The sequence below is a fragment of the Polypterus senegalus genome, chromosome 4 (assembly GCF_016835505.1).
Source record: "Polypterus senegalus isolate Bchr_013 chromosome 4, ASM1683550v1, whole genome shotgun sequence".
Lineage (NCBI taxonomy): Eukaryota > Metazoa > Chordata > Cladistia > Polypteriformes > Polypteridae > Polypterus > Polypterus senegalus.
Window position 1 is genome coordinate 243,489,995 of NC_053157.1, and position 24,263 is coordinate 243,514,257.

Sequence of the window (24,263 nt, forward strand, 5' to 3'; positions counted from 1 at the left end):
AGGTCCTCTCAGTCTCTATTTCATTGGATGGGATGTGTCTTTGAACTGCCATCTTCAGATCTCTCCATACATGCTTTATGGGTGTGAGTCTTGGCCACTCAAGGACCCTCAGAGATTTGTCACAAAGCCACTGAAGAGTTGTCTCAACTGTAGACTTCAGGTCATTGAACCATCACCCTAGTCTGAGGTCCCAGATGTTTTTTTTCAAGAGCCTCTCTGGATCTGCTTCATTCATCCTTCCCTCAGTTCTGAACGGTCTCCCAGTCCCCCTTATGTGCCACTATGTTCACTTTAGAGACGATATTAAGAACGTGATGAGCAACGCCAGGTCTTCTCCAGACATCCTGCTTGGTCTTCTGTCTAAAGAGTTCAAGGTTTGTCTCATCAGATCATTGAAGCTTTCCCTTGATGCTCTAAGGCTGTCATTTGTCTTTTACTCGAGAGTATCTTCTTACAGTTTCTCCCACCTCAGCTGAGGACTTCTGAAGTTCTGTTGTAGTGACCATTAGTTTCATGGTCATCTCCCTGGCCAAGGTCCTTCCGTCCCAGTTACTCACACTGGCCATATATAGAAAGTTTCCTGGTGGTTCCAAACTTCTTCCATTTCTCAATCCTTAAAGCTGCTGTGCACCTGCGAATGCTCAAAGCTTTACAAATGTCTTGATCCCCTTATCCTGATCTTTGCTTACCAAAATTTGATCATGGAGGTCTACAAAGGGTCTCTTGAACTTCATGTCTTGGTTTTATCCTAACATTCAATGTCATGAATGTACTGTATTTTATACATATTGACAAGCAGGTACACAGTTGGGGACATCTTCAGGGCTCCATCTACTGTAGTTAAGAAATCCCACCCTGAGTCATTAGGGTGCTGCTCCTGCTAATGTCATCACTTCAGTGAGTTAACAGGCCACAAGACGAGTGACGTCACTTCCACAGCCAGCTAATTAAGCTCGGCCTCTTCTGTGACACCACTATAAAATGTCATCAGAAGTGGGTGTTCATTACAGATCTGTGACAGTGGAAGACGGAGCTCCGACTCACAAGTGACTTTAACTTGACAGCCTTTAATTGCAGCAGACGTCACCATCATTAAACGGGGTATTTCAGGGTGGTACCCAACTCTTCATGCCCACTCTCTCTGCTTATTTTCACAATACACACATACAGCACATTATCTTTTTTGGTTGCCGGCCTGCTTGAATTGACTTTGTGTTTTAACAAATTGGTATCTTTATGTGTAAATGTACGTAACTCTTAATTTGTGAAGTGCGATTTACCTTTGAACTTGTCACTGTGCTCTGAGGCTGCACTCACTGAAATGTTCAGGTGGTCCTCAAGTACTCAGAGATCTGACGCGGTCCACCAATTTGCTTGTTTTCTCCACCAAAATATATCAAATAAAATTCTTTTGGTCTGTAAAATCCTTTTAAATGTCGGTGGGAGACATGACTTCTGACTAAGCAACAGCAGGCATAACACAAGAGCCCAGGGGGAGCACAGCTGAAAATGGATGAACATAACCTTTTAACGTGGACTCCATCCAGCAGAATGTAATGGACACCGAAGACAGCAGGGGCAGATTCAGATGTTCTGATATTATAAAGCACTGACGCTGAGCTCAATTTGATTCCATTAACGTCTTCACTGTTCTCAGATAAACAATTCGGTTGTACTCTGAGCCAGCTTAGCCATCTTAAAACACATTTCTGTTCATTCATCTTACAGGAAAGCAAAGGAAATTAAAAGAATCTCAATGTCAAATGAAAAATGTGGATTTTAAAGAGAGTATATGGAAAGAGTATAAAAAACATAATATTTCAACTTCAAATTCCAAAACATCTGTTTAAAAGCAGATGTTCATTTTGAGAATCTGTCAAGCTAGTCGCGGTGAAAGGCGCTATATAGAGAAAAATCCTTAACAGCAAAGGCTGATAGTTTAGTGTTAAAGAGCAAGTCGTCTTCATGCTTCTCACCTCTTAATGTCCTGTTATTGTCACTCTTGTCCTCTTCATGGACTTCAGTAACAAGCTCAATGTCACCAAACACACTTAACTGATGGAGTCCATGTCATGATGACCCACCGGCTGATTTATCTCCAGACTATTTATCAGACCTGACAGCTCCTTTCTCAGGTCCTCAGATGAGAAATCAGCGGTGACAGTAAAGCTCAGCGAGTCTCCATCAGCAGGAAGGACACAGCGAGAGGAGAAAGTCTGCATCAGGAGAGAAGAGGGGACGAGATTTCAGAAAGGAGATATTAAAAAGTAAGTAATGCTGATAAGAGGGTGCTCTTCTGAATTAAGGATCAGTGTGGTGGGCAGTCAGCTTGGGTTTAGATGGTGAGAACGCCTGTCAAAGACATGTTGGTCAGTGATGAGAGAATATTTGGTGGATATTTGGATTGAGGGGTCAGGTGGGCGCAGAATTGACTTGGCACACAAAACAAGGCATTGAAATTTTTATAGTTCTGAGACAAACTTAATGAAATTAAAGACTAACACATGTAGTTAAAAGCTGTTTAATATGTTTATGCAATTGAAGGGCTGCAGCTCAGAAGTGATAAAATCTTGTGAGCCTTTGTGTCCTCCTCATCATCATCATCATCAACCACATAAAATAGAGAAAGCTAAGTGGACGCCGAGTTATATAGTGCCTACAAAGAGTGGATTATAAATCAAAAAGTGAATCTCCCTAATGTCTGCAAAACACAATCAATCAGGACTATTATGTGCAGTTTGAGATTAAAGCACACAAGAAAAATGTGAGATGAGAGACTGGACTGTGGGGTCTGAGCTGCCAGAAAATCCTAAAGGATTTAAATCTCATTGCTTTAAGGATGGAGACATCAGAAGGTGACCTGGCAGAAGAGTTGCCACCATCCTTTATTAGATGTCATCTTTTAAATTTCATAAAAATTCAGTTTGTCACACAAACACCAGTAAGTCATCTGTCTGTCATGTAGACTAAGATACCAAATTTGATATTTTTGTAAACAGTACATTGAAACTGTTAAGGAAATATAAAAAGACAATCTGTGATGGACTAAATGGCCTGTTCTTGTCATGTTCTACAAACTCCTCAGATCTTTTAAATTTCTCTCTAAATGTTATCAGGTCCCCCACACCCCAATCTGATCAGACTCCCTGTGAAGTGTCGCTCTCACCTGTAGGAAGTGGAGATGGTCCTTGGTCTCTGAAAGCTCCTTCAGCTCAGCTTCTCTCTTCTTCAGCTCTTTAATCTCCTTCTCCAGTTGCTCCATGACTCTATCAGCCTTCTCCATTTGTCTCTTTTCTTGTTCTCTGATCCTCTCAGTCAGTTTCCTGTTGACTTACTCAGTACATTGTATCAGAGCAGTGAAGCTCTTCTCATTTTCTTCCATTTTTCTTTCCATAGAGATCTGATTGGATAGGATAAAGATTTTGAATTGAGTCACCTAATAAAAATAACCAATCACAAGACATATTTGTTTGCATTTTGATGTTGTGAAGGGCAGTTGGACTTGGTTGGAGTGATTGGTGGTAGTTTAACCACAGAAAAAAGGGAAGTTGCAGACCACCTCCCAGACAATATGTACCTCCAACTATTCCGAGTAACATCATCACTTTGTCGCTGCTGCTATTAAGGAACCTGCAGGACTTTATGGGATACGCAGTCATAAAAGGCGTACTTTGGAAGAAACTTGAGAGCCTTTGACAAGAGCTGGTGAAAGACAGCTCTACTGTCTTGTGAGGACTCCATTTGACCTTTTACTATCACAAAGGGTTGGTAGTGGAGTAGGACAACACACACCTGTAGTGAAGAAGACAAAGAAAAAGAAGAAATATGGGTGTGTGTGTGTTGGGCGGTTATTGTGTAAAAACTTGCGTGTAATATGTTCTAGTTTTGTTCTAGTTTGGCGTGTGAGATGTCATCATTTCAAACCAGTGAGATAACCTTCCTCCATCTCATTGGTTTGACATGATGACATCTCACACCAATTAAGCGGTTCCCTAATTGGCATCAGCAGCTGCTGATTGACACAGCTGTTAGAAAAGCTCGGACAGGCTTCATGTATCTCCACCCTAGACCTCACAAAGAGTTATTGACAGGTCCTTTTTGAGGAGTCTAGTTGTGAGAAGGCTGCGTTTCACAACCCAAAACCCAAAATTTCTCTCCTTCTTTCTCTTTTCCCCTCCACTCCTCCGGTCAAGCTTCATCTCCATCCTCCCGACTCTGGCTCTCCGAGTAGTGGTTGATTGCTCCTTTATAAGGCACCCCGAAGTGCTCCAGGTGCTCGTTGTTCTGTTTCCAGCAGCACTTTCGAGTGTGGCAGCAGAACTCAGCAGCAGCTGCAGCACCCCCTGGCGGTGTGCACGGATCCCAACAGGGCTGTACCCAACTCCAACTCCTACTGAGCCCTGTGGGAGTCCGAGGCACAACTGCAACCCAGGGGGGCTGCCACTTACCGGTCCGGGTATGCTAATGTTCTAGATACGCTCCCTCCCCAGGTCCTTCCAGCGTGGAGGCATCCCGGCTGCATGGCACAATGGGAAACAGGGCTTATCCCAGTTTTTAATTTGATTATTTTTTATCCTGTACTATTTTGGCCCAAGCTCTTGGCTCTCCTTTCTTTCTCTGGGGTGCAGGTTAAAATCCGTTTTGTTAAGTTTGCTTTTTTTCTGTTCCTGCTTTCTAATTTAACTTTGTTTTTTATCTTACTTTTTAGTTTGACTAAGAAAATCGCTTGTTGTATTAGTTTAAATTGATTATTATTGTCTTAAAATAAAATAAAAATAAAAAAGACCATAATGGACGTTGTGCCCGCTGATCTAATTGAGAACATCAGCATCGACCTTCAGTGTGAGTTTCTGTCAGTAGAGTTAAGTCCCCTTTAAACAGCTGATGGAATATCAGAGGACTTTAGGGTGATGATGTCTGAGTCTCCACTGAGTAACACATGGAATTCTGTCAACAGTGAAAGGCCATGAAGGACACCACAACACGTCTTCTCTAACTCTCCCTTCTTCTGTCCCTACTCATCATCACCAGTGAAGCTCTGCTGCTCTTTAAGTTCTCATTCATTTCTCCTCTCTTTGATATGAAGTGTTGTCTTCCTATTCCACTCACCTTCATCTCGTCCATCGCCCTCCTCGTCTCCTTCAGTGTCTTCTCTCTCTCCTGAAGTCTCCTCTTGATGTCACTCAGTGTCTGTTTCTGTTTGGACACACAAGAGGACACACGTGGTCAGATCAGAATTCACGTTCACTTTGTGATTTCTTCTTCTCTTTGTGACTCCTGATATTTTCACAACAAATTTGTTTGACATTTCATGACACAACTTAGATTTGATTTAACAAACAGGAATGACAATAAAGATTAAAAGAAAGGTTTAATTTAATTGATGTAAGATTGAGTTTGGGCTTGAAGAGTACGTCAAATACAGAAGACAGTTTAAAGGCACACTGGTGTGTGAGTTAGTTCTTGACATTTAGAAGACATCACATCGACAAACTGCGAAATGTGAAGTTCACACAACACCAAAAATAATTAAAAAACAAATTGGAGTGTGTAAGTAAAGAAACTGGTGAAAGGCCAGGAGGACTTAAACACGTCATGTCAGTAATTATAGGATCTACAAGGCCATTTGATATCCTGAGTCAGACATATGAGGATGTTGTCTGCCGTTGTCATTTTCTGGAGTCAAGTAAGATACCGAAATACACAAACGATTCTGTTGAATTCAGGAATTCAGACAACTTAAAGGAATTCAAAAACTCAAAATGATATTTTTATATGTTACTTACCTCAGGTATTTTATTTACAGGACTGAGATTTTTTTTAATCAAAATGTGTATTATGTTTTTGTTTTTTGGTTTCTCCAAAGCCTCAGGACCACCCAGCCATCCCTGTTAAGGGGTCAGCTCAGAGATCTGCAGGTGGGTGAGCCTGTGGTGTCCTGATGATGGACTATCTGTCAGGCAGAGCGCAGTTTGGGAGACTCAAGGACTGTGTGAGCAACACTGGAGCAACACATGGAACAGGCCTGTCTGCTTTACTCTTCACTCTGCGCACCTCACACTGGAAATAATTTCATTTTTCTTGTATATTCAAAAATCACCCAAGGAGAGTCTCAATGGGCTTTAACAAGCCCTGATTTTGAGAGCCCCCAACTCCAGATGTCCTAAGAAGACAAGAAAAAACTCCCAAATAAACCTTGCAGGGAAATAAAATGCAAGAAATCTTGGCAGGGCAATTCAGAGAGAGAACCCCTCTAGGTACGCTGGGTGTGCAGTGAGTGTCAAACACAAGTAATCCTCATCACAGAGCCATGGCCTCCTCAGAAACACAACACAACAGTACACTACAAGGCAAAATGCAAGAATAGATGAGACCACTCACTAAATACAGAACTACCACATATGAGGACACAGATTTGTGCAAATACATCAAAACAAAATAGAAACTAAAAAACAAAAAAGAGAAATAACAACATCTGACCTTCAGCTCATTGTAGAGCCACAGCCAGATTATAGAAGAGGAGTCAGACAAGATAGCCTCATAATGACTCTTGTCATCGTGTTGAACAAAGGCAGCTACAGGCCCCAAAGGGCAGAAGAAAGCTGAGGGGTCTTATGAATCCATGAAGCTCACCTGAGGATTCACAAACACCTGTGACGCCAAGTGTCCCCAACATTATGGTGTCCTGAAATAGGGGACTGTGTAGAAAAAGCGTTGTGTGTCTGAAATGTCTGTAAATAAACTTAAATGAAAGTCTGCCGTGTGCTCTTTAATCATGATGTCTGAATTGTTGGATTTGTAATTTGAAACTGTGGAGCAGAGGGGTGAATCAAGGAGAAATGTGTCTTTGTGTTAAACATTATGGAGATCACTGTATAACAGCAGGTCAGGTCACTAGTAAACATTCACAGATGATTCTGAACTTATGGAGTGTGTTGATAAGGGGTATGAGACAGGGGAGAGGAGTCAGGGGGAGAACTTTGGGAAATGTCTCAAATTTAACATCAGCAACACCAACAAACTGCTCAATGACTTTCACACACCAAAGAGCCTCTATGTCTGGTCACTACTCAGGGAGTGGATGAAGAGGTGGTCCACTCCTACACAAATTTGGGGTTCCATGTCAATGACAGAATGGACTGGACTCAGAACACAAAGGAACTTGAGAAGAAAGGGGAGAGCAGACGCATTTTCCTCAAGTGGCTGTGATCCTTCAATGTTGTCTTTTATAAGTCATAAGAACTTCACTGATAAAGGAAATATTGAAAACTGAAATACTCCAATGAATGTTATTAATACAAACTAAGACATCTCGACTACAGTAAATAGCATAATCCATGGAAACACATTGAGACCAAACTCAGATTTACACCACAAAGTGCACAGATGTCCTCACTCAACTCTGTGGAGAGCTTATTGAGCATCCAAAAATATCAAAATGTCTGGAGACTCAGATATTGCGGAGGAAAAAATTAAATTACAAAACTACCAAACAGTAAATCCAGTGCTGGAGGTCTCTGTTCCACATTCACGCTGGAATTTCAGAACTGTTAAGAATTCTGCTCAGTTTATGGCTGAAGTTCATAAATTGTCAAAAGTCCACACAAATCAGCTTTCATTTTCTCTGTCTGAGGCCCCAACGTGGCGATGAATTATTAATCAACAACTCATCCACACACACCTGCTGCAATAAAAAATCCATCAATTCATCCAAACATCAATCCATCAGCCCATTTTGTTAACCCTTTAATAAGGAGCAAAGTCACAGGGCAGTTGGAGCCTAAACCAGTAAGCACTGGAAAACACCTGGAAAAGGCGCCAGTTCATCAGGACGTGAATACACACACACACAAAGGCTAATTTAGCATTGCCACACCATCTGCTTTGCATGTCTTTGGTTTATGGGAGGAAACGAACGTCTTAATAAAACTCAAGTGAACACGAGGAGAACATGCAAACTTCCTTCAGGGACCTCCTGGGAAATAATGCCCAGTCAAAAAATATAATATGTTCATACAAAAGAATAACAGAAGATGGACTTTTATTCTCTTTCTGTCGCATAACTTGTGATTTCTATTTCTCTAATTTTCATCTAAAAAACTTCCAGTGAAACCTCATTTGTTCAGGATGGGCTTTTAAATGTTCTCGTCACTTCTGGACTTTCAGAACGTTAGATCAGCTCTTAGCTACTTATCAAGTTTTTAGAGCCTGCACTGTCATGGCGGTGTGGATTTGTTCAGATTGTTTGAGTGTTTTTATATCCCCTATGCGTGTGTGCGTGTGTGTGTGTGCGTGCGTGTGTGAGTCACTGCTCTAAACTGATACAAGCCCACTTTAGTTTTCTTACAGCTAATATATAAATAGACACTTACAACAGCTAAAGTCTTCTCCTTCACTCAGGTTATTACTTTCATTTATGTTAACACCAATAACCCAAATTCATTGGCTGACTTTATTCTGAGTTCCAAGTTACAGTCAGTAGGTCTCAGAATTAAAGTCGTGTATTTATGGTTTGACATAAGATACAGATATTTCTATGAGTAGCCCACGTGCCATTCACACCTCTGCCAGGGGCCATTCTGGTCTGCAGGCTGTAGTTTGCCCTTAGTTTATAAGATGGCTGAATAGATTCTTCTGCTACACTGAATTCACAAAACCCTTAACTCCTGTTATTTAGTTTGTATCTACTGAAAACTAAACTCCACTCACCTTTTTTTCTTCTCTTTCTGTCTCCAGCTTGACCAATTTATGATCATTATGTTCAGTCACTCCACACATCATGCAGATACACGTGTCATCAGTTTCACAAAATATTTCCAGACTTTTCTGATGTTTCTCACAGAGTTTCTCCTTTAGATTTCTATCAGGATCAACCAGCTTGTGGTCCTTCCAGGCTGCTACTTCATACTGAGGCTGCAGATGAGTCTGACAGTAGGAGGCCGGGCAGGTCAGACACGACATTACTGCTCTCAACTTCTTCTCAGTACAGAAGTCACACTCCACATCTCCAGGACCAGCATAATTCTGAGATGGAGGAGAACTGAGTCCTGTCTTCTTGAATTTCTTGAGAGAAAGCAGAGAGTTTCTTCGAAATGTAGGCCTTGTTGTGAAGTTCTCTCTGCACTGAGGACAGCTGAGCAGTTGACTCTGATCCCAGCAGTCCATGATGCACTTTAGACAGAAACTGTGACCACAGGGAATGGCAACAGGGTCAGTCAGGGTGTTCAGACACACCAAGCAGGTGAACTCGTCCTGTGATACAAACAGCTGGGCTTCGGCCATCGTCAGTCTGAGGAGAGGCAGGCAGAGAGAATCAGTCAGATAAACAAGGATGGTGGGTTTTTATCAGTTTTTTTAAAGTGCTCCATCATATTAGTCTATCGGTAAGCTATTCCAGATTTGAGGTGCATAGCAGGAGATGGCCGCCTCACCACTTCTTTTAAGTTTAGGTCTTGGAATTATAAGCGGACACTCATTTGAGGATCTAAGGTTATGATTTGGAGTGTAAGGTGAGAGGCCATCTGAATTATAAGATGGGGTGAGATGATTTAAGGCTTTGTAAAACCAGAAGTATTTTAAAGTCAAATCTGAATGACCCATGTAACCAATGTACTGACATCAAAGCTGGAGAGATGTGCTCAGATTTTCTTTTCCTAGTTAAGATTCTGGCAGCTCCATGCTGCACATGTTGTAACCAATTAATGTCTTTTTTGGGTGGTCCTGAGAGGAGTGTATTGCAGTAATCTAGTTGACAAAATATTAAGACCTTGAACTAATCTTTCAGTGTCTTGTAAGGTTATAAGGGGTCTAACTTCTGCCATATTCCTTAAGAGAAAAAATGCTGTCCTGAAAATCTGAATAATTTGTGATTTAAAATTTAGGTCAATAATTGATTCAATAAATTTCCTCTAAATTCTTTACCACTGTCTTGACTTTTAACACCAGAATTACCAAAGCCTACAAATACATTACAACATGGCTTGAATAGAGACAAGAGTTTTATAGCCAGATATGAGGACTGTTTGCATCTCTCAGACTGACACAGATAACCTGACTACAGACCCACATTGTTTTGAAAAACTCATCACAAACTTCAAAGGACTTTCTTGGACAGTTATCTTATCTAAAGATCTGACCATACATTGTTCTTCTCTCTCCTGTTAAATTAATCTTAGCCTAAGTGAACCTATTAATTTTTTACATTTAAGATTTTTCATTTAAAGATTTACCAATGTTGTTTCTTGTCCTAGTGTGTGGATATAAACACAGGAAACTTCAGTTTCTGTATTACATCTTGCCTGAAGAAGGAGCCTGAGTTGCCTCGAAAGCTTGCATATTGTAATCTTTTTAGTTAGCCAATAAAAAGTGTCATTTTGCTTGGCTCTTCTCTACAAAGCCTACAAACAAACTCGTCAGCGTCTTTTGTCCTGTAAATGTGTCGATAAGCAGCAAGCAGCCTACTATCACATCCCCCCCACCGCCGTACAGTTTACTCAGCTCAAGTCTGTTTACCTGCGTGTCAGTTGCTTAGAGTTGTATAGAGTGAGAAGTCAAGCAAAATGAAACCTTCTATAAATACTGTATCGTTATTTGGAACACATACATTTAATGTGTGTTCCGTGTCTACAACAATCTATGTAAACACATCGTTAAAACAGAAACGTTTTTAATGTTTTAGTAATAATTGACAAAATCTAGACGTGAAGTGTATAATGTGTGAAGCCTGAAGTGCAAATATCAAATAAGCACTTTCACAAATGGTACAAATATAACAGAAAAAGTATGCTTCTATTCAAGAATATAACTGCAGAAAAAGGACCCTCCTTTGATACGACTGCTTCGGTGGTGCAACAGTATCAACTGTTGACTGGTAATCAAAACTTCACGGGTTCGACTCTGGACGAGTCCGTTTTGAGAAGTGAGCTGCTCTTATTTTTACTATTTCAGAATAAAAACATACATTGGATTTCAGTCTGTAACAGCTGGTGTAAATTTATGATACTTGTAAAGGTTAACTGTTTTTTTATTCAGTTTTATTCTCTCAGTCACGTTCACGAGAGATATGACACTACTGTTTTCACATAAAGACGTGCTATTACAGATGTGAACTCAGATGATGACGACGGTTCTACATCAAGTTTTTTCATAGGCTTTGGTAGTTCTTGTGTTAAGCCTAACGGATCAAGTTTATTTATAATACTCTCACTTTATCCTTTTTTCCAATAACTATGATTTCTGTTTTCTCCTTATTTAGTTTGAGAAAATTCCTACTCATCCACTCAGAAACACAGGTAAGGGTTTGTGAACTAAGAGAGTCGGGATCCTCAGGAGCTATTGATAAATAGAGTTGTGTGTTGTCAGCATAGCTGTGGTAGCTCACGTTATGCCTTGAGATAATCTGACCTTATGGACGCATGGAGATCAAAAAGAGCAGCAGACCCCAGAGAGACCCTTGTGGAACACCATATAGAATGTCATGGGAATGTTTAGATTAGGGGCTATTAATGTGAAAAGACAATGCACGGCCAAAGTAATCCAATGAATGAAATACTTATTTATGTTTCCAATCCATCCTACCCTTTTTCCTCCAAATCTAATAATTATCCTCTTGAAAAGTGTTATCTGTCTAAATTAATTATCAAATCCCATTTTAAAAATCTGCTAAAAAACAGATTAAACAGCAAGTGTTCAGAACTAGACTGCCCCTTGATGTTCAATTTTAGAACTGCAGGAAACACCACCCTTCCTTTATAACTTTATTAACCAGCAACAGATTTGAAAATACTCTAAAAATGTTAACCAAGGGTTTTAAAACCACTTCAAATGAGGTATAACAGTCAAAGGTTAAAATCAAGCAAATACACAGGCTAACATTAAGGCCCTGAGGAGAGACCCTTTAACCTCCGGGACCCAAAATCTAATTTTTAAGAGTAGGACTGAAGTTTACAAATTTAAGATTAGGATCGTGTTTGGGTGAGGACACAGATACTAAATCAAGGTTAGGGTTGTAGTGAAGGATCAGTGGATTTAAAATGTATTTTCTCTAACCAAGATCTTAACATAGCCTGTGCCATTTTCTGTGTCAAACATCATGAGTCTGTGAAGTATAATCACCACAACAAACAAAGAATTTTCTACCTGTCAAGTAAGACTCAAACCAATTTAAGACCCTGCCAGAGAGGCCCACCCACTGACTAAGGTGATTTCTAAGAATATTGTGATCGATGGTATCAAATACAGCACTCAGATCTCAGAGGAGGAGTACAGATAAATGGCCTCTGTCTGCATGAACCCACAAATCATTTACTATTTTAACGAGTGTAGTTTGTACTGTGATTTTTTTCTAAAACTCAACTGAAATTTGTCAAGAATAGCAAGTTTATTCTGGTGGCCATTGAGCTGTGTAATGACTGCCTTTATCTAGGATTTTACATAAGGATCACTGGTTAGAAATGGGTCTAAAATTGTCAAAAACAGAGGAGTTGAGATTATGCTTCTTGATTGGGGGTTAATAACAGTAGTCTTATGAGAGTCTGGGAAGACCCCCACATCTAATGATAAGTTCACTATATCAAGCACATTATCAATTAGCACGTCAGATACTTCTTTGAAGAAGCTTGTTGGTGTTGAGTCAAGGGGAAGGGTGGAGGGTGTCAGCTGAGAGATTATTCTTCATAGATTAGGTAAATATATCCTGGTAAATTAATTTAAATCACTTAAAATGAAATTCCAAGACTTAATAAGATCGTCTTTGGGGTGATCTACTATATTATTTCTCCATCCATCCATTATCCAACCCGCTAAATCCTAACTACAGGGTCATGGAGGTCTGCTGGATCCAATCCCACCCAACACAGGGCACAAGGCAGGAAACAAACCCTGGGCAGGGCGCTAGCCAACCGCAAGGCACACACACACACAACAAGCACACACTAGTGACAATTTAGGATCGCCAATGCACCTAACCTGCATGTCTTTGGACTGTGGAGGGAAACTGGAGCACCCAGAGGAAACCCATGCAGACACGAGTTGAACATGCAAACTCCATGTAGGGGGGACCCGGGAACCGAACCCAGGTCTCCTAACTGTGAGGCAGCAGCACTACCACTGTGCCACCTATATTATTTCTAATATCATTAATTTTAATATTAAAAGTACAGCAAAATTCTTAAAACGTTTCACTGGATGTTTTTGTAGACATTCCATTAAGTGACTTGGGTTTAGCTAACAATTAACAGTAGAGAATAAAACTCTCAGAATACCAGCATTTTCATTTTTAATTTTAGAGGAGTAGCACCACCTCTTCAGATGGACTATGTTGTTGTATTCTGTTATTTTAGCCTTCAATATTTCATAGTGGAGAACCAATTCGTTTTTCTCCATTTATGCTCAGTTTTCCTCCATGTTTTCTTTAAATCAGACACTCTTTGGTTCTTCCATGGTGTAACAGTGCTGGAGGATTTCTTCACTGTCTTTTCAGGAGCAACTATGTCAGCAGCAGCTCTCACTTTAACATTAAAATGTCTCACCTATTTACATATTTAGTAAGTACTACAAACGGACTGGTTTGTTAAAATGTTAGTAAACTTTGAAGTTGCAGATGAATCAAAGAAGCCATTTTTAACAATATGCTTCTGATTAATGTTATCTATCAGTATTTGTATTAAAAAATTAGAGAAAATATTATTAATATTGTTATAAAAGAAATACGAAGCATAAAATGGACCTCGGCCAGGCAGGGTCCTTATCCCTTTACAGTGTAATGTCATGATAAGTGATGAGGTCTTTCCTCACATAGGAATAGAGGAAGCTGAATCTTTGTTAGCTGCCATGTGAAGATGCCACCCCGACAGTCAAATCCACTCAGTCACATCAGGGCAGATATCTCCATGCCACATGCTAATTCATTCTTCCATATGTGACTGGAGCCCTGAGCCCAAATCTGTTTGTAAAGACTGCACAGCTCAGTCAGGTGAGAGGCAGCAGCCAACGGCTCAGAGCGGCCATCGCCACACCAGAATCAGCCTGTCACTGTGACAGACTTCAAGTCAGAATTGTCCTGATTTCCTCTGCACCACTGCACACTGCAGATCTCACATTCTCATCTTTCATTCTCAAAATGTGGGGCCTTAGGAACAGAGGAATGTGAATTAGAAACAGAGAGAGATAAGAAAGTAATAGAAGTAGAGAAAATGAGAGAGTGGAAAAGGGGACAGAGAAAGGCGAAAATAACATGAAGGGAGATGAATGAAAGTGGGCCAGCACTTGTGTGACACAGTGACACACACACACAGTCACACCAGGAGAGGACATGAAGTGTCACAGATACTCATCAGGACCACCAAATCAATAAGAACACAAATTCACCTGTAAAAACTCCTCAACGCTCAGAGGTTCAGACGATTGCAGGAGGACATTTGGAGCTTCGGGACCTGCACATGAAAGGAGAAGAATGGGGACAGTGAAGATGGCATTTGGTCACATCAGTCCATTCACTGGGCAGTAATTACTAGAACAGGATGGTTCAAATGTGACACAAAGTGATGAGCAGTGACCTGCTGAAGCACACTGTCTCAGCTCTCTAACCTCTCTCTCTCTCTCTCTCTCATTTCTCCTAGGGCACGAAGTAGAAAATGGCCGACAGTGGGGTAACTCGCGTTGAAATCGTAATTGAGGAACTCCAAGCACTTGATGAAAAGATTCAGAAACTCCTGTCCCGACGGAAATACCTGAGAAATCTGAAGGCCCGGCTGTTGGATAAACCGTCCTTGCCATCTGGAACCGGCGAAACATCAACCCCGCGTTGTGCCGACCACACCCCGCGTCTCGTAGGAGCGACGCCGCTGCTGACCTCAGTGGATTTCAGCTATGCAGGCGGGGGTTCAAGGCCAGAGCACCTCCATCGGCACAGGCGAGCATTTTATCTCAGAACCGGTTTGACCCTCTCTGCGTCCCCATTTCGCCTTCAGCACCTGGTGATGTATTAGTGGTAGGTGATTCTATCGTTAGAAACCTTAATGTCGCATGCCCTAATGCAAAATCGTTTGTTTCTTGTTTTCCCGGTGCTCGTGTCCGAGATGTAATGAAACGTGCGCCAGCAGTCTACGAGAAACACAAGGAGAGGGCAGTTGGATCAATCGTCTTGCATGCCGGCGTAAACGATATAAGGCACCGACAATCAGAAATCCTGAAGGCTGACTTCGCAGCTCTGATTAGAGACACGAAGGAGAGGACCCCATCGGCAAAGATCTTCGTTTGGTCCACTACCTCTCGTCAGACGATCCAACGAGTACTACAGTCGTCTGCTAGGGTTGAACAACTGGCTACAGGGTTTCTGCAAGAAGAAGGATGTCGGTTTCATCAACAATTGGAATCTCTTTTTGGAAAGGCCGCGTCTCTTCAAGCGTGATGGCCTGCATCCGAACAGTTTCGGCGCCCGGGTCCTCTCCGAAAACATATCGAAGGTAATTCGTTTTTCTTGACTATCTATCTCTGCTCTTAACCCCTTCCGAAATAATACTGCTGTGCCAGGACATGATGAATGTTTAATAGAGTCTTCCGTTAAAGTTCACACCATTAATACTGTAATAAGCAATCTCAATGCACGTAGAAAACCTAGGAAATACGGCATAAACTCCAATAATCTAATTAAAATCACTATTTTAGAGGAACAATGTATTAAAACTATAAAACAGATCACAGATTAAACAAAAATATACACAGAGCGCGCTAATAATAATAATTTAGTTCCTATTCCAAATAACAATAACGCACATAGTACTCATCTCTGCACCTCCGAAACATTAAATATGGCACTATTAAATGTCAGAGCTTTAACTAACAAAACGTTTTTTATCAACGATCTTATTAGTGATAAAAATAGATCTTATTGCACTAAATGAAACATGGCTGAATTCAGATGCAGCGTCAGTTTTAATCGAATCTGCGCCCGGATTACAGTTTTACTCATGCAAACCGCCAGGGAAAAGGGGGCGGATTGGCTAACATTTACTCGAGCGATTAAAATGTAAAGATGTCAGTTTTGGTAAGTTCAAGTCCTTTGAGTATCTCGCCGTTGTTATTCATGGAGATTCTCAAGTTCTAGTACTATCCGTGTATAGACCTCCTAAATATAACGCGCGTTTTTGAGGAATTCTCTGACTTAATGTCAATTTTAATTACTAACTATGACACACTCCTAATAGTTGGCGACTTTAATTTTCATATAGATAATCAGTGTGATCTAAAAGTAAAAGAATTTATGAACCTCCTGGATTCTTTTGATTTGAGACAACTCATAAATCAGCCTACACATAAAGCAGGTCATACATTAGACTTAGTGATTACTAAAGGACTGAAAGTTGATATAAAACAGATCATTGATATTGGTCTATCAGACCATTTTCTTCTACTTTTAATATAGAAATAATGATAAAAACACTCATGAGAAGCATATTGTTAAAAAACGCTTCTTTGATTCGGCAGCAGCTTTAAAACTTACAAACATTTTAAGCAATCAGTCCGTTTATAGTGCCAGCTATAATAGCGAGGACAATGTAAATAGTAAGGTGGAAAGATTTAATTCTAAAGTGAGAGCTGCTGTTGACATAGTTGCACCTGAAAAGACAGTGAAAAAATCTTCTAGCATTGTTATACCATGGAAGACCCAAAGAGTGTCTGATTTAAAGAGAACATGCCGTAGAGCTGAGCGTCAATGGAGGAAGACTAAACTTACTATCCACCACGAAATATTAAAAGTCAAAATAACAGAATACAATAACACAGTCCGTCTTGAGGACGCTGCTATTTCTCAAGATTATAAATAACAATGCTAGTAATCCTAGAGTCTTATTTTCAACAATTGATCACCTACTAAACCCAGGTAGCTCAAAGGAATGCCTCCTAAGTGCTTCCAGTGAAACCTGTGAGGCTGTCGCTGTATTTTCAATCAAAAATTAATGATATTAGAAATAACATAGTATATCTCCCCAACACTAAGGATCCCCTAAACCCCAACATCCTGTTATAAACAAATTAAACTCTTTCACTAGGATAGATTTACCTGATTTACAAAAATAATATCTCAATTAAAACCCTCCACCTCGTCCTTGACCCGATACCAACAAGGTTTTTCAAAGAAGTATCAGGCGTGCTAATTGATAATGTTCTTGACATAGTAAATTCGTCACTAGATACTGGGGTCTTCCCAGACTGTCTTAAGACTGCTGTAGTTAAACCCCTACTTAAGAAACATAATCTTGACCCTCAGCTCTTGAAAATTTTAGACCCATCTCTAACCTGCCCTTCTTAAGTAAAGTTCTAGAGAAGGCAGTCATTATGCAGTTAAATGACCACCTAAATAAACATGCTATTCTTGATAAATTTCAGTCAGGTTTTAGAACAAATCACAGCACAGAAACTGCACTCGTTAAAGTAGTAAATGACTTGCGGGTAAATGCAGACAGAGGCCATTTATCTGTTCTCATCCTCTTAGATCTGAGTGCTGCATTTGACACCATTGATCACAACATTCTTAGAAATCGCCTTAGTCAATGGGTGGGCCTCTCTGGCAGTGTCTTAAATTGGTTTGAATCCTACCTGACAGGGAGAAAATATTTTGTTAGTTGTGGGAATTACAACTCAAGACACATGATATCCAATATGGTGTTCCACAAGGCTCTATCCTGGGTCCGCTGTTATTCTCAATCTACATGCTTCCGTTAGGTCAGATTATCTCAGGGCACAACGTGAGCTACCACAGCTATGCTGATGACACACAGCTGTACTTATCAATAGCACCTGATGACCCGATTCTATTGATTCACTAACACAATGTCTGACTAGTATCTCAGAATGGATGAATAGTAATTTTCTCAAGTTAAATAAAGAGAAAACTGAAATTTTAGTGATCAGCAATAATGGATACAATGAGGCTATTAGAAATAAACTGGATACATTAGGATTAAAAGTCAAGACGGAGGTAAAAAGCTTAGGGGTGATTGTTGACTGTAATCTGAATTTTAAATCACATATTAATCAGATCATTAGGACAGCATTTTTCACTTAAGAAACATAAGTAAAGTTAGACCTCTTTATCACTGAAAGATGCTGAGAAATTAGTTCACGCGTTTGTTTTCAGTCGACTAGATTACTGTAACGCACTCCTCTCAGGACTACCCAAAAAGATATAAATCGTTTGCAACTAGTGCAGAATGCAGCTGCTAGAATCCTAACTAGGAAAAGAAAATCAGAACACATCACTCCAGTTTTGATGTCACTACACTGGTTACCTGTGTCATTCAGAATTGACTTTAAAATTCTGCTTATGGTTTATAAAGCCTTAAATAATCTCGCCCCATCTTATATATCGGAATGTCTGACACCTTATATTCCAAATCGTAACCTCAGATCCTCAAATGAGTGTCTCCTTAGAATTCCAAGAACAAAACTTAAAAGAAGTGGTGAGGCGGCCTTCTGCTGTTATGCACCTAAAATCTGGAATAGCCTGCCAATAGGAATTCGCCAGGCTGATACAGTAGAGCACTTTAAAACACTGCTGAAAACACATGACTTTAACATGGCCTTTTTATAACTTCATTTTAATCGTAATTTAACTTAATCCTGATACTCTGTATGTTCAATTCATCATAACAACTATTCATGGTGGCTCTAAAATCGGTACTGACCCCTACTCTCTTTTCTGTTTCTTTTTCCGGTTTCTTTGTGGTGGTGGCCTGCGCCACCTCCACCTACTCAAAGCTTCATGATGCTCCAACAATGATGGACGGATTAAAAGGAAGAAGTCTACGTGACCATCATCATCATCAAGCCCTTCCGTGAGAACCCTAAATCCAAAGAGGACTGTTTCATTTATGTTAGGTAGAATGCCCAGAGGGACTGGGCGGTATCATGGTCTGGAATCCCTACAGATTTTATTTTTTTCTCCAGCCGTCTGGAGTTTTTGTTTTTTCTGTCCCCCCTGGCCATTGAACCTTACTCTTATTTGATGTTAATGTTGATTTATTTTTTTATAATGTCTTTCATTTTTCTATTCTCTAATATGTAAAGCACTTTGAGCTACTGTTTGTATGAAAATGTGCTATATAAATAAATGTTGTTGTTGTTGTTGTAAAGCACCACTCAGTGCCCACCATACCCACTGGCACATCATGTTGGCACACTGGGCTCACTGGTGTTTAAAGACTTTTGGTAGACTCACCAGCTCTCACTTTATGTCTCAGTTGTTCTTCTTCACCACAGTCTTCAGGTCTTATTAGTCAGAGAAGTCGGTCATGAAGAGTTCAGCTGCAGATCCCACCAAGAAGGAGCAGAACACAATGTGCTGAGTGTCTTTAAAGGTTTCATTCATCCTGTGCCTGGGGGTCTTCATATTTCTATCTCTCTGTCACTTTGTGTCCAATCACAACCTTTCACAGAGTCTGACTCTCCAGAGGCTTCAGTCCTACATGAAGCGAAGAGCTGCAGGGGCCCAAGTGGCCGACATTGGAGGTCTTTTAACACGAAATGCCTTATTAGAAGACATCAGCTCTGTGGTGAGGTGCCCTGTTGGTCACTTTACATGTGTGTACATCAGGGGCATCTAACTCTGGTCCTGGGGGGCTTCTGTGGCTGCAGGTTTTCATTCTAACCATCATCTTAATCACTTACCAATATCTACTGCTCATTGACTTCTTTTCACTTTATTTGTTTTTTAGAACACAATGGTTGTGTTGGGGTCTCACAATAAGCAGATCACAGGTTTCATGACCGGGGGCCCTCCCTGTGTGAAAAATTGTAAGAATTTTTTTTTTGTTTGTTTTTTCATTCAACAAAATATGGACCAATGGTGAGCAAGGGGACCTACTGAGGAGGGGGTTTGGTCTTGTTCTGTGTTAGAAATACTCTTACTTACTGTATACTGTCTGTCGGCATCCATCCATTATTATCCAACCCGCTATATCCTAACTACAGGGTCATGGGGTCTGCGGGAGCCAATCCCAGCCAAACGCCAGCCCACCGTAGGGCACACACACACAACAAGCACACACTAGGGATAATTTAGGATTGCAGTGCACCTAACCTGCATGTCTTTGGACTGAGGGTGGAAACCAGAGCACCCGGAGGAAACCCACGCAGACACAGGGAAAACATGCAAACTCCACGCTGGGAAGACATTATTTTTTACATTACTGGTAATGTTTTCGTGTTCAGGGTTGTAAAAATGAAGAAGAAAAAAAAAAAAGAGATAGAAAGAAAAAGCTGTACAAGTACCAATAACTGCAAAGTCTGTTTGTGTTTTCTAAGAATAAATCATTTTAAGCCATATTAAATTAATAAATGATAAATCTTCATAATTACAAATAAGTATCTTTATAACTATCCATCCATCCATTTCCTAACCCGCTGAATCCAAATAGGGTCACGGAGGTCTGCTGGAGCCAATCCCAGCCAACACAGGGCACAAGGCAGGAACCAATCCTGGGCAGGGTGCCAACCCACCACAGGACACACACAAACACACCCACACACCAAGCACACACTAGGGCCAATTTAGAATCGCCAATCCACCTAACCTGCATGTCTTTGGATTGTGGGAGGAAACCGAGCGCCGGAGGAAACCCACGCAGACACAGGGAAAACATGCAAACTCCACGCTGGGAAGACATTATTTTTTACATTACTGGTAATGTTTTCGTGTTCAGGGTTGTAAAATGAAGAAAAAAAAGAGATAGAAAGAAAAAGCTGTACAAGTACCAATAACTGCAAAGTCTGTTTGTGTTTTCTAAGAATAAATCATTTTAAGCCATATTAAATTAATAAATGATAAATCTTCATAATTACAAATAAGTATCTTTATAACTACGTAAAATGTATTTGATTAAAACATGACTAAAAACAAAACAAAAAAAAGTTTCAAAGAAAGGACCAATAATGGCGGTGGGCTCACAAAGGTGACCAGAGTTCAGATCTCAAGTCCTCCCTGCCCAGAGCCTGCATGTTCCCTCCATGTCTACGTGGGTTTCCTCCCGGTGCTCCGTCTTCCTGTCACACTCCATTGGCTGTTGTGAGTGGGCTCACCCTGCGATGGGCTGGCGTCCTGTCCAGGAATTGTTCCTGCCTCGCCCCTGATTCTTGTTACGATTGTGCTCTACCATGACGCCTGTTAATTCTCTATTAATGATAAGCCACACATGATTAGTTTAATAACTGGAGATTTCCAGCTATAACATCCACGTATTTGAGTGTATAGTATGAAAGTAACGGTGTCTCTTAACATTACTGTTCTCGTGATGTATGTCTAAAAAAGGGCGATGCTAATATGCTTTTTCACTTTCAGTATAATGTGACACTTGAGGGGAAAAAAACTTATTAAGCAGCCTTTTGAAATAGTAACGTTTTTGGCAAGATGCTTAGAAATTAGTTGCTTTAATTTTAAAAAGCTTCGAGTTAATTTAAAAGCTTAAGTCTGAGACTAAAAGTCATGTCTGCTTGTCCCAAGTAACATCAATTGTCGTTCTTACAGCGGCCGTCGCTTTACAATAAGCGGGCGGTTCATCCTTGCAGTGGGCGTCCCGTCAAAGACGTTGTGGGCGTTCCATGATTGACGTAGTAGCTACTGTATCTGCCGTGTGCTGCAGTTCCTCTCTGTTTGCTCTTGAGACCCTCGCGCTCAGACTTCTTTAAGGCCACAAGATCAAGCAAAGGTGCGGAAGGTGAGACAAAGTCGAACGTGGCGATCGCGTACAGGTGAGAATGCTAGCAGTGAGGAAGATCGCGACATGCTGAGCGGCTTTAAGTTTGAGGAGGTGCCTGACGCCGCGTGGTTAGTGTTGGGGATTGAGCGCTACGTGGAGGAGGCGTCGGCGGCGGCACAGCAAATCGCACCTTCACGAGTTTACTGTGGATGACGGGTCGCGCACTTTTAGCTGCAGATACGTTAATTTATTTTCCGACCAGTGTTCCGTGAAATGTAATGTTATATCTGACTTGGCGGAGGCGCGTTAACTCGGGATTGCTTCTGCTCTTCGCGTCGTTTCTCCTTTTGATTTCGCGCATGCTCCGAACTGTGCTATCCGTCGGGCACGCGCTTGTTCAGCCGCTCGCTCCCGTCGTTCATTTCTGATATTTCTCGAGCTCTGCGTGTTTTTGCGTTTTTCATTTTTCCTCTAAAGCCGTCATCGGCAAACTTTATTAAAGTGGCGTCGAAATGTAACTTTACAGGGCGCGCTCAGGTTTCATTTCCACCAGGTTGTCTCATTCTGAGACCTAATAAAAAAAAAAAAAATTATTTCATTTTTTTGTATTTTCTTCTTAGGAAAGATGCTCGTGTGGATTATCAAGTACTTTCAGTATTTCCTTACACTTTGATATTTTAACTTACTAGAGGTGGCCGTGTTAAATAAAGAAAAGATCTCGAGCCATCACAATACAAATTGTGAAAGCTGCAGAGCCGCGACTCGACTATTATAGGCTGGAGCTCAACTGTCTGTCCTCGTTGTTTAAAGCAGTGAGCAGGGGGTCAGTCATGGGGGACAGAATGGGCCACAGTGTTCACAAATATGGAGGCAAACCGACAGACGGCATTTTCTGCGAGTGCAGGACTTTGGAAAATGGGGGCGACTGGGAAAATATGCTGTGAGTTTAAATTATTGAAGTTTATGTGAAAAAGTTATTTTTAAATGGGAGCAGATTACGTAGCCACGTTCCTTTGAAGTAGAAACGCCTTTTGAAATTTATTGTCTTTAAGTTAAGCGTGTTTGAGAAGCAGTGCAGTTATGAGGAATATGAGAAAAGCGTTAATCGAAATGGCAGGGACTTTAAAGTGAACCAATTCTTTACATCCCAATGACGTTACTTCCTATTAAGAACTGTTTTCTCGGAGAAAGTCTGTTCTCAGTTTATACTAATAAATGCTAAAATACGCCAGACAATAACATAATTAGATTAATTACAGATAGCGGTGACTGTGTAAACCTATTTAGTTTGTTATACAGAGAGGACGTGCGTTATCGTTATTGTTTTTTAAAATTGTCTCCTCGAGATATCGGACTTATGTTATCGCGATGTCGAGAAAACCAAATTTACTCTTTGTTCCTGGCATCAGACTCGCTTATATTGGGACGCCTATACAGCTGAAGCCTTGCTAACCGTCTTCTTAATTGGCGAGCACTGACGTTATTATTTTCTAAACTAAGGTGTAAACATATTTCAGCCTGCGTGTGTATTTGTATAAAGTCGATAACTTGGTCATCCAAGCTTTGCATCTAAGTATTTGATACAAACCGTAGATTTCTATCAACTTTTGGGCTCTTTCCGCTAACCGACAGTTGTATTTTACCTGAATATATACTCGATGTTTTCATTCATGCAGCTGCAGAGTCCGATTTGTTTAACTTTACTTTTATAATAATTGTTCAATTGATTATTAATTTGATATAATGTTGATGATTCTTTACTATACATAATATAACAATATAATCGTCTTGCGGTTTGCTCCTCAGATATCCATCCCCATATCAGAGTACAGTAATCCCTCCTCGATCGCGGGGGTTGCGAAACCCCCGCGATAGGTGAAAATCCGCGAAGTAGAAACCATATGTTTTTATGGTTATTTTATATAGATATAGATATATATATATATATATATATATTGTGAAGGACAGCCGGGTCCCATGCCCGGCAGGGACGCCTCTGCTGCTTATGTTCCGGGGGAGCCGCCATGGGAAGTCCAATACCTCCCCCGGGACGCTTGGTGGCAGCCTCCCTGGCCGACGGTGACTCCCCAACCGCCCGCAGTGCTCCATGGGAGATGGAGTCCTCCACAGCTTGGTTGGGGCCTGGCGTGGCCTCTAGGGGGAGCTGTCTGCTTCCCACAGCCCGGCTGGACGAGCTTTCAGCCCCATCCGGAAGTGTAATTAGGACCAGGTGGTTAATCACCTGGAACGCTTCCGGATGGGCTATAAAAGGGCCAAGCCACCACCACTCGAGGAGCCAGAGTTGGGAGGAAGGAGACGAAGCTTGTCTGGGAGGAGTGGTGGAGAATTGTGTTTTGTTTGGTGCTTTGGGACTGTGTTTGGGCTGTGTGGCACGGGGAAGACGTGTCACACAGCTGAAGAAAAATAAAAGCCTGTGTGTTTTGTACACGTTGCCTCTGTGTGGTCTGTGCCGGGTCGGGCGCTATATAGCGCCTTTTACAATATATATATAGATATAGATATATAGAGATATAGATATATAGATTTATAAACTCTCCCACACTGTTT

At 41.0% G+C, this 24,263-nt stretch overlaps 2 protein-coding genes across 2 annotated transcripts in view; one reads left to right on the plus strand and one right to left on the minus strand.

Moving 5' to 3' along the window:
- Positions 1 to 4,188: 4,188 nt before the first annotated feature.
- Positions 4,189 to 9,292, minus strand: LOC120528970 (E3 ubiquitin-protein ligase TRIM47-like). The gene is made up of 2 exons (XM_039753038.1): positions 8,710 to 9,292; positions 4,189 to 4,284 (listed from the first exon to the last, which is right to left on the minus strand). The coding sequence occupies exons 1-2, from the start codon at positions 9,280 to 9,282 to the stop codon at positions 4,189 to 4,191; spliced, it is 669 nt and encodes a 222-aa protein (XP_039608972.1). The 5' UTR covers positions 9,283 to 9,292.
- A 12,328-nt stretch (positions 9,293 to 21,620) lies between these two features.
- LOC120528971 (zinc finger protein 23-like) overlaps positions 21,621 to 24,263 on the plus strand; it is a 34,822-nt gene continuing 32,179 nt past the window's right edge. Inside the window, exon 1 of the mRNA XM_039753039.1 lies at positions 21,621 to 21,713. The gene's annotated coding sequence lies outside the window, so the exon portion shown is untranslated. The remainder of the gene's footprint in view (positions 21,714 to 24,263) is intronic.